Genomic DNA, 18129 nt, shown 5'->3' with positions numbered 1-18129 from the left:
GTGCTATTTTAATAATGATTCATTCTTTCTAACATACTAACATTGTTGTCCGCCATGTCTTTTTACACTGGTCAGATGGGCCGTCCAGAACATGATGGCTTCCCAGGAGTGCGTTTGGACAAGCTATTCTGGTGAAAATTCAAGCTGTGCTGGATTTGCAAATCATGACAAATTTGAGAGCCTTGCAGATGAAAGGACCAAGGCGGAAACAAAAGGATAGAGAACAGAGAGAGAGAGAGAGAGAGAGAGAAGAGAGAAATGAAAGAAGGTGAGTGAGAGAAAGAGAAACAGTGAGACAGGTAGATAGATAGAGAGAGGGAATGAGAAAGAGAAAGAGAGAGAGAGAGAAAGGGAGAGAAGGAGAGAGAGAGAGAGAGGGGACTGGAGGTAGAAGGATGAAGTAATGGGCCTGTGCTAGGCCGCTTCAGCCTGGGGGTCAGATCCTGTTCATGGAAACCATCTGGCCAGCTCCCTCTGAGCCACACCAAGCACAAATGATCTCTCTCTCTCCCCCTCTCTCTCTCTCTCCCTCTCTCTCTCTCACACACACAGAAGAGAAAAAAAATCCCGATTCATTAATGCATGGCAGCTGCAGGGACCGGCGTGACTTCATTTTTCCATGGCAACGGTCTCTCTGTTGCAGGGGATCCCGTTTCAGTTTTGGTAGCAACGTGCGCCTCTGCCAACGCTGAACACATTCATGTGTTAAATAGAAGGAATTATTGCAGAATTCCTGAAATAGACTCGGCTCCCGCTCACTGGCGATTAGACCGGAGGGCCGGTGACTGCGAGGGCGCCCCACCAGTCAGGGGAGAGCTAGGACCCAGAGAGAGAGAGAGAAAGAGAGAGAGAGAGAAGAAAAAGAAAAAACAGGAGGATGGTGAAAAAAATGAGAAGCGAAGGCTGACCACTGTGGCTGCCCTCCAAGTCAGAGGGCAAGTGCCCATGCGCGCCTGTCCAAGCCGCAATGGCCAAGGTGACAATTACAAGCGGTGGCGTGGCCTAAGCGGGAATGACAGCTACGACCGCCACACCTACGACTGGCGAGGACCATGATGCCATCTGGCTCAGGGGCAATTACACAACAAAAAGAAATAAAATTGAACAAAATCAAATTAAACAAATGTAAAAAAAAAAAAGTGAAAAAAAAAAAATAACGCCAGCAGCACCAATGTTTCTACACAGCGTTCAGTTCAGGAGGTCAGAGAAAACACAGGCCAGGGCCAGAGCCATGGAGGCTGACACCCAGCACTGGAGCTGGGGGAGCACACAGGGTGTCATGCTGCTGGACGGGGTGCCCAGTGTTAGCTCAGCAGGACTGCTGTGTGTGTGTGTGTCAGTGTGTGTCTGTGTGTGTCTGTGTGTGTCTGTGTGTGTCTGTGTGTGTCTGTGTGTGTCTGTGTGTGCGTGTGTGTGTGTGTGTGTGTGTGCAAAAGAGATTAAATCCTTCGCCTCCTCTCTCATAATAATCTCCTCTATGGCTCTCTTCTGAACTCATGAACTACCATTTAGTGGTGTCGAAGGCCTCGGCTCTCCCCTGCAGAGTGTCCGTGTGTGTGTGTGTGTGTGTCCGTGTGTGTGTGTCTGTGTGCGTGTGTGTGTTTTGGGAGCGTAACTGGATCTGTTTCTCTTTGCGTTGCATGTATGGTTTTGGCATTAACCCTGCCTGCGTCTCTATCCTACACGGCTTCAGAGAGCTGCTCTAAGGCTGAGAGACTAGCGCAGCACTTAATAAGGTGACCGGATTGGTCAGGAAGTCCACTGAAATGAAGGTGCCTTAAACAAACACTTGGTCCTGAGCGTGTGTCGGGGGGGGGGGGGGGTTGGGACTGAGCTGTCCAGCTGAGGTCAGAATGACACCGAGCGGTTTCCTCACGTTTTGGGATGGAGGGTGGAGGTGTAGTCCTGCATAAGGGTGGGGACTGGAAAGAAAGAAAGATTTCACAGGAATAAACCTGCCAAGTGTGCTCTTCTACCCAACCATTTCATCACGCACATTACACACTCGCGTGTCTTCTCTCTTCCACTCTTCCACTTTCATAGGCCTCTCTCTCCGTCTCCCTCCCTCCCTCCCTCTTTCTCTGTCTCTCCCTCTCTCTCTCTCTCTTTCCTCCTCCTCACATGTGCAAGTGATTGGCGGCTGATAGAGTATCAATTGGGCCGCTGCTCCTGAGAAGGGCTCTTCTAACAATTTACACGACTCTGAGGGACCCCTCTCTGCCCTTGGCACCCCCTGCCTCTGCGTAAGTGGACTCAGCAGCCACGGAATACATTCTCCTGTCCCTCTCACACGAGGAAAGACAGAGAGAGAGAGAGAGATGGAGATGGAGAGAGAGAGAGAGGGAGAGAGATGAAGGGAGAGAGTCGGTCAAAGAGACACAGCAAAAGAGAGAGTGAGAGAGAGAGAGAGAGAGAGACGAAGAGAGGGCGATGGAAAAATATCCTTGTGCCAAATTGGGCCCATGTGCCTGCAAAGTGCGAGCCATTAGGTATGCTGTTTACACCGCACTAAAATAAATGGAGCAGCTTTGTTTGGGGATCTCCAGTGCTCCAGTACCAGCTGTCGACTTTGGGCGGCTTCCACCAGTATGTCATCGGGCCCTGGGCTCCTAATTGCCGCTACATGGTGTGGTCCCGGAACCATGTAGCAGAAAGAAATAATAAAACCGAATCTTCAAAAGCCAGAGAGAGAGAGAGAGAGAGAGAAGGAGAAGGAGGAGAGGGAGAGCAAGAGAGAGACGTAAAGGAACAGAGACAGAAAGGGGGAGGAGAGAGGACAGGACCACTCCAACATGAACACATATGTGCTTTTTCCTCTGGTGGTGTGCTCTGTTGTGTGTGTGTGTGTGTGTGTGTGTGTGTGTGTGGAGGGGTATAGGGGGACGTTGTCGGGGACGTCAGCGAGTCTTTATCCCAGTCCTTACCCCTCCCCTGTTCTGATGTGGCCAGGCCTGTCCAAGCCTCCTGGGTGACAATGCCGACAGCCACACACACACACACACACACACACACACACAAGGGCCCAGTCAGTTCCCAGCAGCCTTATTAGCAGACGAAGAAGCCGCAGCCGCACACAGGCCACACCACACCGCACCGCACCGCACCGCACCGCACCGCACCGCACCGCACCACACCACACCACACCACACCACACCACACCACACCACACCACACCACGTCCCAGACGAGCGCCACTCAACCGTGACATACACCCAGGGGTGACGCTAGCACAGCCGACCGCAAGGGCCAGAGGCATGATGGGGGATTGGATGAGAGAGAGTGACGGAGAGAGAGAGAGAAAGAGAGAGAGAGAGAATGATGGACAGAGAGACACTGAGAGGGAGGAGGAGAGTGACTTGGAGGAAACAGAAGGATGAATGAAGAGATGGAAAGAGAGAGAGAGAGAGAGACAGAGAGAGAGAGAGAGAGAAAGAGATGAAGCACCTGGAGAGTGAGGCGTTTGACGGCGTCCCACACACAGGCGATGAGCTCCTTCATCCGCTCCTCTGGAGAGGCCCAGGACTCTGCATCCGTCGACGGCATCACCTTCATGGGGATGGACAGGGGCCGGGACTCTGGAAAACACACACACACACACACACACACACACACACACACACACACACACACACACACACACACACACACACACACACACACACACACACACAAGGATTAGGACAGCACAGAATACATTGCTTTCTGTCCGACAAACATCTGAGTAACAACATCAGATTTAGCTTTATTGGAAAGCCTGTTAAATAATCACCTTAACCTTCAAATGTTAAATACTTTGCAGCAAGTTGAATAAGTTCAGCAGCAAGTTGAGATCTCTGATCTTGCTGTGGTGTGTATGTTGATTTGGGTTCCACTGTGGCAAGTCTGTGTGATGATGACATGGCTGCAGAGTGGAGGGGGGGAGGCCACCGATAGGTATGATGGCACAGGCCAAAAATGCAGCCCGGACCAGCTGTGCAAACCTTTCCCTGATAAGACAGACACTGACGAGGCCCACAAATATGTAACCTCAGAATCATCTCAGCGACCGGGCACCGCTGGGAGACTGCTGGGGGAGTTAATTCAGTCTGACCGCTTAAGTGATGGAAGCGGCGCTCAAAGACAGGAGGCCTTCACTTCTGATACCTTTTCCATGCTTTCACCTTTTATTGGCACTGCTAAACAGTAAAAGTGTCAAAATGACACATTTCCGCCAGAGAGCCTTCCTCCTGGGGCATTATGCAAGTGTAACCGTTTAGCCGAGACGTTACAGCACTGATCTCAGATCAGCTCCCTGGGCCCTCTTGGTCTGTCTCTATAATAGACCTGCTCTTGTGTTCGGCCATGGTCATGTGAATGGTGTCACCCTATGAGGAATATGTCTCCGAGACTTCAATCAGTCCTTAAGTGAGTAAGTGAGTGAAAGTGTGTGTGTAGAGCAGTTGTATCAAGATCTCTCTCTTTCCCTGACACAACCTCTCTACTCTCTCCCCTCTCCACCTCTCACCCCATTGCACTACTGCCAGACTAACAAACTAGGTGCTCATCTTCCTGGGCCTCACCCACAATAACACAATATAAATATATACCCCAGCAACCCTGCACTCCAGCCACCACTACATGGGCTACACACACACTACAACACACACACACACACAGAGAGAGAGAGAGAGAGAGAGAGAGAGAGAGAGAGAGAGAGACAGACAGGGGGAGAGCAGGCATGGTAAAGCGATCAGGGCCAGGCCTGGGTCCGAGGTGAGCTTGCTGCTGCCTGGTCTCAGCAGAGACATTAAGACATATCCCATGATTTAAAGGTCTGCCTGTGCAGCAGCTAGAGACCCACATTGTCATGAAACCCAGAGTGATGTCACCCATACGGCCCTGAAATAGTTCTCCCTCTCACACACACACACACACACACACACACACACACACGTTCACACGCCCACCAAACACTCCATCCAACCCCACGCCACCCCATAGCACACAGACACATATACATCAGCATCACTTTAAATAAAAAAACAGCTATGGCGGTTGTCACGGCAATTGGTCTGTTTCCGTAGCAACAAGCTTGGATACGGTCATCTTAGCAGCAAACAAGGTGTGTGTGTGTGTGAGGGGGGTGTTCTGTTGCACACAGGTGCGTGTGTGTGTGTGTGTGTGTGTGTGTGTGTGTGAGAGAGAGAGTGTGTGTGAGTCAGCATGGACATCTCCAGCCAAGTGCTTACAGGAGAGGACACAGTGGAGAGAGAGAGAGAGAGAGAGCAGCTCATGGAACAGTAGGGAGATTCTCACAGGAGTCGAGCCTCCACAGCTGAGCCCCATAGCAAGCTCTGCACTCTCTCTCTCACACACATACACACACACACACACACACACGAGCACGTGAAGACACTAGGTGAACAACACAACATACAGAACGCACACACACACGCATGCACACCAACACACACAAACACACACACAAACACACACGCGAGCACACACACACGCACACGCACACACACACACATAAAAGTAGATGCATACAGCAATGACCACTGATGTATACACTGTAGAAAAACATCTTTTGAAAAGTGCATTACGCATAGTTACCATCTCACACACATGTGACTGCACCCTTGAGGCTTCTCCAACTTCTCATGTGGTGCTACTGTCTAGACAGCGGAGGCCTATCCACAGACGAGACACCCTGCGGTGTGAGTGTGTATGTGTGTGTGTGTGTGTGTGTGTGTGTGTGTGTGTGTGTGTGTAATTGGGTGTGCGTGTACTGTATGTGCGTGTGTTTAGGTGAGTGTATATGTGTGTATGTGTTTGTGTATGTGTATGTGAGACAGTGTGTCTCTTTAGGTGAATGTGTGAATGTGCGTGTGTGTGTGTGTGTGTGTGTGTGTGTGTGTGTGTGTTTAAGTGTGTGTGTGTGTGTGTGTGTAAGTGTGTGTGTGTGTGTTTAAGTGTGTGTGTGTGGAAGAAAGGAGTAGCACTCCCAGGGTGGTAATCACTCCGCATGGCAACACCACCCTCTGACATCATCTACCAAAACACATCACCAAAACCCAAAACCCAAAGGCTGCTTCTCCACCATAGGCTCATGCACACCCTCCCACACACACACCACTGAAAAAAAGCCCCCTGCATGAAATCATCGACGCTCACGCCCTGTCATCAGTGCCTGACGTGGCCATGCAGGGGACAGCCAAGCAGCTCTGGTGACCTGTCCCCCACCCGGCCACGGGCACCGGCACCGCCACTGTCCCTCACACGACCCACGCCACCACCCTCTCACCGCCTCACAGGGGAGGACGGCGCGGCGCCAGGTGACAGTAGCGATCGACGCTGAAGGGCTGTCGGCTGGGGCTCAACGCCGCAAATGCTTAATAGACGGGAGGAGAGAGAAAGGGAGAGGAGAAGTGAGAGAGAGAGAGAGAGAGAGAGAGAGAGACGTACAGGGACAGAGACATAAGAATCAAAAGAACGAGGTAGGGAGAGGTCGTGCATGTGCGCCCGCGAGACCCAAACGCCCACCAGCCGTCCTCCTGCCAGAGTCACACAGGGACAGAGAGATGAAGACCAGACCCACGAGGCCACAGCCAAGAAGGGCCTGCTGGAGGGGGCATGTGTATGCATGTAAGAGCATGTGTGTGTGTGTGTGTGTGTGTGTGTGTGTTTACAGTATATGTGTGTGAGTGTGAGTGTGTGTGTTTGTGTTTATATGTGTGTGAGTGTGAGTGTGTGTGTTTGTGTGTATGTGAGTGTGTGAGAGTGTGTGTGTGTGTGTGTGCGCGTGAGTGTGTGAGAGAGAGAGTGTGTGTGTGTGTGTGTGTGTGTGTGTGTGTGTGTGGGTGAGTCATGGCCGCCCGCTCTCCTTGCACGGAACGCTGCCTCTCTGTCAGAACTGATTAATTGGTGACATAATTTGGATGTGGAGAGTAAATCAAAGTGGATGTGTTGATGTATGGCTGCGGTAATTTGGATGGAATTGGCCTCCACTAATGGGGCAGCGGGGAAAGGAGGGAACAAAACGAGTGAAAACAGGAACAATGGAGAGGGGAGAGAAAGAAAGAAAAGAGAGGAACAGGGAGGGAAAGACGGGCGGAGGAGAAAGCGAACAAACAGAGAGGCATAGCGAGACAGAGGGAGGGAGGGAGAGAAGGAGGGAGAGGGAGAGAGGGAGAGAAGGAGGGAGAGGGAGAGAAGGAGGAAGAGAGAGAGAGAACTGGCAGACCATGTTCAGGTGGATGGTGGGTGAGTACACGGCATATGAGCAACCACCTGTTTCACTGCATGTCTCATTCCATGAGCTCTACAGACCTCTCTCTCTCTCTCACCATATGTGCGGTCACTTTCCAGCCATCCGGCTCACTAGAAATTGCATAAACGGCCTCGCTAATGGCGATTATTCACCCTCATTTAAACAGCAAAGTGCCGCATATTTAAAGCCATGTGTCGCCGGCGTTCCAAGCCAGGGACCTCCACCAGCGCAGAGCGTCGGGCACGAGAAGAGACAAACGGCGTCTTAATAAGGGCCTGGTCTTTGGGCGAGAAACAAATTTGAGGCGCTTTTCTCTGCGGGACCACCAAAACAAGCCCGCAATAAAGCGCCAATAAAGCCACACAGCTTCAACAGAGAAACAAGCGGGGGGAGCTGCACGGGCGACTGGACATCAAAGGTCCGCGTCCGTGTTGTGTTCCTTTCACGACGTTCCCGTAAGCGTCCTATTAAAACGGGAACACCCGGCAGGACGCCGCGTTAGCCCGACGTACCGTTGATTCATTTACGCGTCCGCGTTTTTGAGGGGGTGCTTGTGTGAGCCAGCGGTGAAAAAAAAAACACTTGTAATTCAGCATGTGCGTCGGCTCTCCCCACCCGCCAGCCCCCTTTTTCCCCGTGTCCCTTCTGGAATGTTCTCTGATACAAGTGGTTTACAATAAAATGAAGTGTTGTGTACTCGGTTGCAGCTGCGCAAAGGGGGCAACAGCCATAGTTGTAGCAACTGACATGGCTATTTGTTTTGGATGCAGGTCAGTGTTTGTTTGAATATTTATCCCCCCCCCATTTGTTATCGGCCCATGGCATCGGCTCACAGAGGGACACGAGTGGCCAAAATTCAGAGGCAGTTGGACGCGAAGAGGCATTTTCCCATCATGCAAAACACTTGTGTCATGTGTTGAGCTCTTTGGGCCTTATTATCCTCGTCATCACAACCACAGAATAGAAGCTAAAAGGGTCGAACATGACGCCTGGCGTAAACTGTATCTTACTTTTTCTAAAAGTAAATTTCCAAAAGTTTGGTGACTATGTTTTACCCTAATATGTCCAATCCCCTGACTGGGTGTGAGTGCTGCTGCTGTTGTGCTGTTGCACAACTCATTAAATCCAAACTGCCTCAATTATACACAGTAAAAATGTGCGGATAAGAATGAGTGCATGTTTTGATGTATTCTATTGTTGCTCCCTTCCTGTGCACACCCACTCTGTGACGAGCATTAAGACACTATCTTGGTGAGGAGCAGACACATCAGACGCTCTCAGCCACTTACGGACCGAAGCATCTGTGGCCAGGCCTAAAATGGCACAGACGCTGTTTCCGAGGGATACGATTTCTAATCTCTTCGCTGGTTTGGGGCCCTGACCAGACGCGGTTTTGGCCTCCGAAGACAGAAAGCGCACGTTTCCACCATGCCACTCGCTGTTGCACATTAACTCGTAAGTCAGCCACTCCTAAATACACATAAACAATCAGGTAGTGAAATGCAAACCATATCTGCAGCCTTTCATAAGCCTCAGTCCGCCACTCCAACCTCAAGCCTATAAAAAGCCTGTTCAGTCGAAGCTTACCAAGCCTCAATAAACCATAAGAGGGGTAAAGTAATACTTTCAATCCACAGAGCGAGCCCTGGCTCTGGATAGCATTTCACTGACTTGACTTGGGCTCATCAAGCCACTGGAAAGAGTAAAAACAGCCTAATCTTTACTGTAAGCCCCCTAACCACAGGCCCGTCTCCCGTGGGGCGGCCGGCTACCTCCACATACGTGCGCTCGTTTATTGTTTTCTATCTCCGGACCAGCCTTCATTACCTTGATAAATTATTGACATTGCAAGAAAAATTAAACTACACAAATAACTCGTGCCGTGAAAACATTATCCATCGTGCACACTGACAGCAGCCAATAAAAACTGTCTGAGTTCCATCAAGCTACTAGCGAGGAGTGAGAGGGTTTCTGTGAGAGTCCCTGGAGATGGAGTTTTTTTTCCCCTCCTTTCCCCATTCGTTTCCTTCCCTCGTTCATTGCTCCCTCTCTCTCCCCCTTCAGCTTTTCAGACTCCTCCTACGATTTCTTCATCCCCGGCTGAGGAGATGAGGGTCATGAGGTGGGCTGCGATGTTTTGACCCACTGAGGAGCGGAGGGAGGGTCAAGGCGACTGCGGCCCCTCCGAAGCAGGGCTCCGACACCGTCACTGAGTACTGAGTATCTGGTTCGAGGTAAACAAGCGCATTAGCCGTAATCCCATCATCGGAGCGATAAACAGCGCCTTGGAGCAGGGGGATGGGGGGGGGGGGGGGGTGGGGGAGGCTAACGCACGGCCGACTCGGCCCCGTCCACTCCGTGGCGCCGGATCAGAGTGTACGTTTCTGCGCTGAAATTGCGAGCGCTTTTTTCTCCGCGCCAATGGCTAATTTTAGGATTGTGCGCGAGGGAGAGCGAGCCAGTGAGGTCATCCCACTGACGGCTGCCCGAACAATGAGAGGATCCAGAGGCTCCTCACTCCCCCCGACAGGTCCGCTGCCAGCATCACTTTCGCTGGGACAATAAAGAAAAATACTTTTGGGCTAGGATTTATTTGGTCCAATTTGTGGTCTGAGTGCTGAAAAAAAAAGTTATTCAAAATATAAATAAATAAAAACACCAACAAAAGAACTTGTTTTCAAAATGTTTCACCCTAAAATGTCTTGTAAAGCAACAAAAGAGCAATCAAAAGCTGAGCAATCTGACACTAATGGATTTGACATCACGGCACACCTACGCCCACAGAGCTCCATTTAGTACTCAAGTCTGATCACTTATCAAGGCCTAAACAGGAAGTGAAGCACCCTGCTGGTTAGGATGCTGCATTACAGCTGGGCCAAGCCTACTGAACAAAGACTCACTGAATTTGAAGGGTGCATATTAAACTCAGAATGCATTTTATTCATCCTGATACACAATAATGTGAATCTGACTAGACAAAGACTCACTGAAGTTCACCAGTGTAAGTGTGCATAATATGCTTAGCGTTTGCCTATCCTCATTCTGAGATCCAGGCATTCATAAATCAAGAAACATATTTGAAATTTGGTAAAAAATGTGGACTACACATCAAGACATTTAGCATCAAGACTACACATCAAGATATTTAGCGACCTTCTGATTTGGCTAACACACTGCATTTAAAATGTGTGGCTGTCCATGCTGTCTTACACTAGCATCTGTTAGCTTTATTCATAGCACCAACTTGTGCCCCAAGTGCTCCATGCGTGGTAAAACAATTGAAACAGTATAGGCGCAACAAGTGAATGGTAAGCCCCCCAACACCACCGCCCGGCCCCTCAACCCAAGCCAAAACAATCAATGATGTTACCATGACAGACCACAGACTCGGATGATATCACCTGGCATATGGCGGCGGTGTCTGAGTGCATTTGCCTACATACTTGCAGGCACTTCAGAGGGCTGAATATAAAGTCCTTAATGATTAGAGAGGAAGAGTAGCCAGGCTATTTGTGCAGAGGGGAAAAAAGGCAACACTTAACTCTCATTGTACAATAAAAGTGCCAGGCATGCATTCAAAATATCCAATTGGAAGCAGAAATGGACGGAGAAATCCAGCCTGCGCGTTTTCGAGTGGTCTTTTGAACCGTGGACATATTAAAAAGTCTGCCTTTGGTGGAGAGTGGCGCAAACGGTTCAGTCATTTCCCCAGAGTACCGGCTGAAAACGCCAAACATGACATTATCCTTATCATTAATATTTTGAGAGGGAGCTTTTTAAGTCCTCGCGAGTATTATGACTTATCTGTTGAGGGCCAGCGCGCCAGTGAAAGCGATACCCTGGGAAAGCACGAGATAGGGCCTGCTCAGAGCCGGGACCTAGAGACCACAGCGACATGACATCACAGCGCGGCCCGTTTCTTCCCTCCATTTCCACCTGCCAATCACGGGCCTGACGCTCACATCACAACACGCACTGGTGTTACACGCAACGTGTCATGCGTGGGTTCCGCGCAGCGCGGTGAGGCAGTACGGACAGGCAGTGTGAGGGGGCCGCTTTCATAAGCGTCCAAACGCGGCCCTCGGAAGGTTAACCCCTGTGACGAGCCCCGCTGTTGGCTGCTTGCCTCTCGGTGCTGGTTCCCACGTGTCACCTCAGCGAGTCCGGGGAACGCATATGTGTTGACTCAAACTGGGAAACAGAGTGGACAGGGTCTCAGCGGTGTTTACATAAACAAAGAAGTAGGCGTGCTGGGAAGAGGCAAAAATGGCATGTAGCCCCGCCCCCCCCCCCCCCCCTCTCCCCAGGAGAAACCCTACCACAGATAACCCCCCCTGCTAAAAGGCAAAGCCCGTCAAATGCACAGACATTTACTTGGAGCTACATTAAAACAAACAGACTAGGCTACTGACTGTAATGCCAAATTACAATTTAGCAAAAATCACTGTGAAGTCTGTCCAGAGGGAAACCGGAGTGGGCCAGTTAGGGCCTTTACTGACGTGTGTATTAGCTGGCAATTAGCATACTCCCTCCATCAAACATGGCTGAAATAAGGCTTAAGAGCAACCTTCCTTTGCAACGGATCTTCAAAAGCCTAGTCATCCCATGAAATCCTCCTGCAGATCATCGATTCCCATGGCTGGATCATGTGTTTTATTCTTCCGTCACACGGGAAGGAGAAACAACCGCACACACAAACTCAAACACACGACACTACACTGAGCACATATCATGCACAAGGGTCTTAACCTTTAAGCCTGGCGAGGGCGTGCACAGGCCATGATATTGCAGAGTCATATCTGTCTTTGTATTTATTATCACTTCAGCGAGTGCTGCCCAGCATATCAGAGAGACACTATAGGGCTACTATGAGAGTTAGCTTGATTGGCAAATTTGTCAACATTTTCATCAGTGCTGTTAAAGGCTCATCAGGACACACAGGAGAAACAAAATGGGTGAGGGAAGAGAGGAGAGGAGGGGAGGGAAGAGGGGAGGGGAGGGAGAGAAAATCCTTCTGATCCACCCTCAAGCACCATGGGAAAAAGGTAGAGCTCTCATACTATATTCATTACCATCAGCTTAAGCACCGTGAAGTCCATCACAGAGAAACTGAATACCCCATCGATCACAGGCATAGGGTGGCCTTCCCCGAACGAGTGGGGAAGCAGATCTGTCGGTTTTAAAAGAGCGAGCAGGCGGGCGGGCAGGCGCTCCAGGGTCTGCGGAGTGGCCATCCAATTTGATTTTCTCCCGACTGCGGGAGGCTCATTGTTTCACCTAATGAGAAACACAAGGCCCCTGAAATGCGTTTAGCCTCACTGACTTTTTTCGTTTTTTTGATTGCACTAGGAAACAATTTGTAACTTTTACATCTGTGCCGCCGCGGCACGGACTCCTTTTCTGAGGCGGTTTCCGTGTGTTTCCGTACGGCGAGGTGGATGAGGCATTCTCTCACACACACACACACACACACCTTGGTGACCTTCCGAACCAGAACCAAGCCCAGATCCAGAGCCTGGCCAAGAGGACCCTGCTGGACACAAAAGAGAGATCTACAGGCCCACTGAGTGTTTCCCATGTAGAACTAATCAATGTGAAGGGGTGCACAGGGGAAGCAGAGAGACAAGAAAAAGAAACATTTCGCTGGCGCTTAACTATTCAATTTCACACTTACCCTCCATCGCGATGAGAAGGCGTCTCGGGATGCTTGGTTTTAATGAGGCTTGATTTCTGATAAAGAGGCTTGTTCTTCTGGAGACGTTTCTACTGGACTGTGTGTTGTGAAAAAAAAAATTGTTGCTGGGAACTGACCTCTTCCCCCTTGGAAAAGATAGGCATTGCTAAGACACAAAGGAGGTTTGTTTGCCAAACAATCTACCTAATGCAGCCTTGTGAAATCCACTGCTTGCTCTTAATAAGTATTTATGTAAAACAAACTTCGAGGCTGGCTGGGTAACAGTAATTGGTATGAAGTGTTCTTTTTCCCTCCACTTACAGTAAATGTTTTGGGGTGCGTGGGCATTATGTTAAATGTTTTCGAGGACAAGTGTTGCAAAAAAAATAAAACTGGTTTATTTTCCATCCACTCGCATGCAGACGGGCGTCCAAAGGCCTAGCATCTTTTGCGAGTGTCGCTGACACACTGCAGCCTGTTTGGCCCCCGGCCCCTGTGTGCACTGGGAGCCAAGGCAAGCCGACCTGTTTACTGACAGCCCGCTAACGAAAGAAGATCTAAATACGCTCGAGAGAAACGGCGAGAGAGAGAGAGAGAGAGAGAGAGAGAGAGAGAAAAGAGCAACAACAATTGCTGCCGTGGGATGGAAAAGCCATTAGCCCAAATGGCGTAACAAACAAAGATGGAGAAGAGGAGGGAGGGATGATGAGAGCGCTGGGAAGTGAAACAAGGGGCTAACCTTTTGACTGTTTCTTTTTTGACTCGCTGCGTTTACCATCTGAGTGGAGAGGTCGTTAATGGATCGTTTAGAGCTCGATAACAGTGCTTCATCAAAACAGGGAGCTGAGCAGAACACATTTGAGTGCTTCAACAGGACACACACACACACACACACACACACACACACACACACACACACACACACAATGAGACTCCTTCAGACTTCCCAACTTCACACTGATGTTTGAGGACATCCCAGAAACAATTGCTTACTTTCCCCTGACTACTTGTTGCTGCCATTTATCATCAGGCAGAAAAGAAAACAAAATGTGTCAATAGCTTTTTTGGAGAGACCATTGTCTACAACAAAACCCCTCTGGCTCCCAGTCTGTTTCTTGTTTGAGCTTCCAGTTAGAGAAGCAATTTGAAACATTAGAGCGAGCTAGTTAATGTATCTGGGCTCTTTGCTGAGTGGCCGTCCCTGTGTTATGTCATGGGCAGGTCTTAAAAGCCGGGAGTATTACACATCTATTCCTCCCAGGTAGCACAAAGTCCTCAGTGAATCTGAAACTAGTGACCGGCGGCTCTGTGTAATGTCCATCCTCTCATTCCATCCCCTCACTCACACACAGACACACAGACACACGTGACCAGAATTTAAAAAAAAGTGGACGTTTTTGGACAAAAAGGAGTAAGAGTGCAAGATAGAGGAAAGAATACAGTACCTCACAAGAGAAAAAGTGTGTGTGTGTGTTTGTGTGTGTGTGTGTGTGTGTGTGTGTGTGTGTGTGTGTGTGTGTGTGTGTGTGTGTGTGTGTGTTTGTAAACAGAGAGCGTCCAGAACTCAACAGAATGAGAACATTGTATGACAGTATGTACGTATGAATGTATGTATGTATGTACTGTATGTATGTATGTATGTATGTATGTATATGTTAGTGAGTGTGGTTGGGCACACTATGTGTTCCGACTTACAGCAACATCATAAGGCTCCAGCATAGGGCTGTGGGAAGCGGAGGGCTGGAAACCTGGCACATTAGCGTGCCCTCACGTTCACCCTCATCCCCACCCAAGGAAAACACCCATCAGACCAGCACACAGAAACTGCATCCCCACACCACCACCAGCTGCACCAGAGCCCCTTCCAATGCACTGCGGCCAACGAGGACACAAGTTCACCAACTCTGACCTTTAAACTCAAATCTCTCCCTCTCGCCTACACCCTCTAGATCTCCATCAATATGTTGGACAGATCAGAGCAGCAGAGTCTGAACTCTGAACTCTATCAGATCATCTTGAGGGTCCTTTAAAGGTAGTAAAGACACTTGATCCCTATCTAATCAGTGGTGATTTTGAACCTTTAAATCCAAGGCTTATTACTTAACATTAACTACAGTGTCAGTCAGCCATTAACTCATACTGAAACCAGACCAGTTCCAAACGCTTCAATAAACTTTCTTCATAAAGAAAACGTTTCTTAATTTCCTGTGCGCAAAGTGAGCCCACATTTTGTACACATATTTAGTTAATACTATTTTGTATGATCATTATAACTGTGAAAGAAATTGAATGAGTCGTGTTGAAAGACAGAGACAATGACACCAGAAACCAATGACACTCCATGGAAGGACTGCCATGTATTACTGCCATGTTGACGCTCAAGTATGGGAGCAGAGTGTGTGAGGGAGAGTACCTGTGACGGTCTTGGTTTTGACGGGGCTGCTGGCGTAGTCCGAGGCCTGGTTGGAGGGTGGCTTGGCGTAAGGTGCACTCCCCATCGACACCTCGTCCTCCCGCCGCTTGGACCCCGCCATCACCACAGGAGGCACACCCTGCGTCTGCATTGACATCCAAATAAAAAAGTCAGTTCACACACACACGTCATTCTCTGCGTGCAGTGCACCAAAACAGGGGTGTGTAATGACAATGAAACAATGACTCTGAGGTTAAAGAGATGACGCTCTACTTCGAGGGGGTTTCCATTTAGGTTTCATGTCGTGTAGTGCAACTATGGCACTTGTTCATGTTACTAAGTGTTGTGTGTATATGGAGACTGAAGTGAGTCAGTACACAGTCTTGACTTTGCCCTTAGGTTTGTGTTTGTGTCGCCTCGGTTTAGGCGGTTGTGTCCATGTATTTATGAAATGGACTGTGCTTCTATTGAGGGAAATGGGCTTGTGTGTCTTAAGTCGAGCTTGCTTGCTGAAGTAGACCTCTGAGGTCATGACATCAGTCCTGCCTGAGTGATGAGGTGGAGGCTAGGACTGTTGGTCAGAGAGAGGCAAGCAGATTGGCTGACTGGCTTGGCCTGCTGGAGATCTGATTGGCTGACTGACTGGGCTACTCTTTTAGCCACTTCCATGAGCAGTATTATGTGGAATGAAGGGAGAGCAGGGAGGAGAATACGCTTCCAAGAGCAACACGGGGGCCAGGGGCCAGCACTGATGGGTGGCCTTACACACACACACACACACACACACACACACACGCACACACACACACACTCACACACACGCACGCGTGAAAAAGAGCCTTGGCATCTCCTCCAAGAACACTACAGCTGCATGGAGCAAAGGCCAAACGCCTACTAGAGAATATGCACTCACATACAGTACAAACAGACAACCACACACGGAAAAAAAAACACACACACACACACACAAACACAAAACACAAAACACAAAACACACAAAACATACAAAACACACACACACACAGAGTGGAAAAAGAAGCTACGCCACACAGTAATGAAATACTGTAAAAGCTAATTGCTAAACATCCCCCAGTCCCTCCAACTTCAACGCTGACAAATACTTGGAAGATTAGCTAAAAAGATTAATTTCACTCAGAAGTTTGCACATGTTCAAAAATAGCCCGAGTTCTAAAAAGAGCTCATGTTTTTCCTTCTTATTAAGGGAAAGGAAAAATCTCTGCTTGAACAACACCAGCATGAAATGACATGACTAAATATGTCACCCTGAATATCCTGGAGAAAGAAAAAAACAAAACATTAACACTTCAGACCAGAGCAGGTCAACAGCGGCGTTGTGTAAAAACGTACGCGAGTTGAGATAATACGATCTTATGAATGGTCTTGGTCTTCGCAAATGAAAGGAAAATGAACAATGAAGTCTACCTACAAAAGAGCGTTGCCTGTTCAGCGTCAGGCTATTCGACACTCTGTAATGTGCTCAGTGTGGGAAGAGAGTGGCTGAACTCAAGCCGCAGCTTTTCTGTCCAGCTCGAGGTGAACACGCAGGTCCAACAGGACCGTTCCCATAGGGATCCGCTGACCCCAGGTCGGTTTAAATGTGCGCCGTTTTCTCCACTTCTGTCCTTCAAACTGGACGGCCTCCACTGACCCTCGGCCTGCTTAACGTCCTTCAGCTGAGGGGCTTATCTGACAGACAGAGGCCTTGGCTGAGGGAGGGATGGAGGGGTTGGGGGGGGGTGTGTGTGGGGGGGGGGGGGTAGGTGTGGACGCACCAGAGTGAGTGGGGGAGAGGGAACGAAACATAGCGAGAGAGAGAGAGAGAGAGTGATAGAGAGATAGACAGACAGAAAGAGACAGGCAGAAATATAGAGTGACAAAAAGATGGAGAAAAAGACAGATGAACAGAGAGAGAGAGAAAGTGAATGTGTGTGTGTGTGTGTGTGTGTGTGTGTGTGTGTGTGTGTGTGTGTGTGCATGTGTGCGTGTCCTTCCCCGAGAGCCACTGACCTGCTCAGACTGCAGTAATTGCAGCAGCCTCTCGGCCTTCAGCTCTGCGCTACACTACACGGAGACGCAATGGAAAAATGGAGCCCTGCCTCCAGCTATGAGGAGAGGGGGTCTGGTTTGAGGTGAAGTTACGAGGAGACCTCGCCAGCCAAACAAACACACATGTAAGAGGTTCTGACAGCTCCGATGATGTGCAGTGAAATATAGCTCAATATTGACTCAGAGCAAGGTAAAAGGCCAAGGTAAATGCTCCACTTAGTTAACTAATCAGCATGACAAAATGCACAGCATGGCATTCATTTATGCTTTGTGCTGTCTGACCGTGTGTACACACTGTACAACTGTACCAGTCACAGTTTTCAGTACATGTACATCACACATGTTTTGAGGGAGAAGGGGCTTGTGGATTGTATGTTTGTGGATTTCAAAAACGTTTGTGTCAGCATCACATACAACACATACAACACACACACACATACAACACACACACATACACACAAACACACACACACACACACAGTTTTATAACCTCAAGTGACTGTGCAGTGGCGTACCTGTTGCTGCTGCTGCTGCTGCTGCTGCCTGCCGCTCCCTCTCGGAGGCTGGTACAGAAGCCATGTGCAGAACACCGGGTCCACATTCACTGCTACGCCCTGCACGCTGACCAGCAGCACAGCACCTGCAAATACAGATACAGTACACACACACACACACACACATGTTAGGACAATCTCAGAGCCCATTGCAATGGCTTATTTGGGG

The 18129-nt window shown here is 49.3% G+C and overlaps 1 protein-coding gene across 1 annotated transcript in view; it reads right to left on the bottom strand.

Moving 5' to 3' along the window:
* LOC121720892 (vacuolar protein sorting-associated protein 13B-like) overlaps positions 1–18129 on the bottom strand; it is a 304282-nt gene that overhangs the window by 148952 nt on the left and 137201 nt on the right. The window contains exons 19-21 of the mRNA XM_042107363.1: positions 17922–18046; positions 15340–15484; positions 3445–3575 (exon numbers count right to left, since the gene is read on the bottom strand). Coding sequence (XP_041963297.1) covers positions 3445–3575; positions 15340–15484; positions 17922–18046 — 401 coding nt within the window. The remainder of the gene's footprint in view (positions 1–3444; positions 3576–15339; positions 15485–17921; positions 18047–18129) is intronic.

Source organism: Alosa sapidissima, chromosome 10 (genome assembly GCF_018492685.1).
Source record: "Alosa sapidissima isolate fAloSap1 chromosome 10, fAloSap1.pri, whole genome shotgun sequence".
Lineage (NCBI taxonomy): Eukaryota > Metazoa > Chordata > Actinopteri > Clupeiformes > Clupeidae > Alosa > Alosa sapidissima.
Note: the sequence above shows the minus strand (reverse complement) of the source record. Positions and strands in the feature narration are given on the sequence as shown.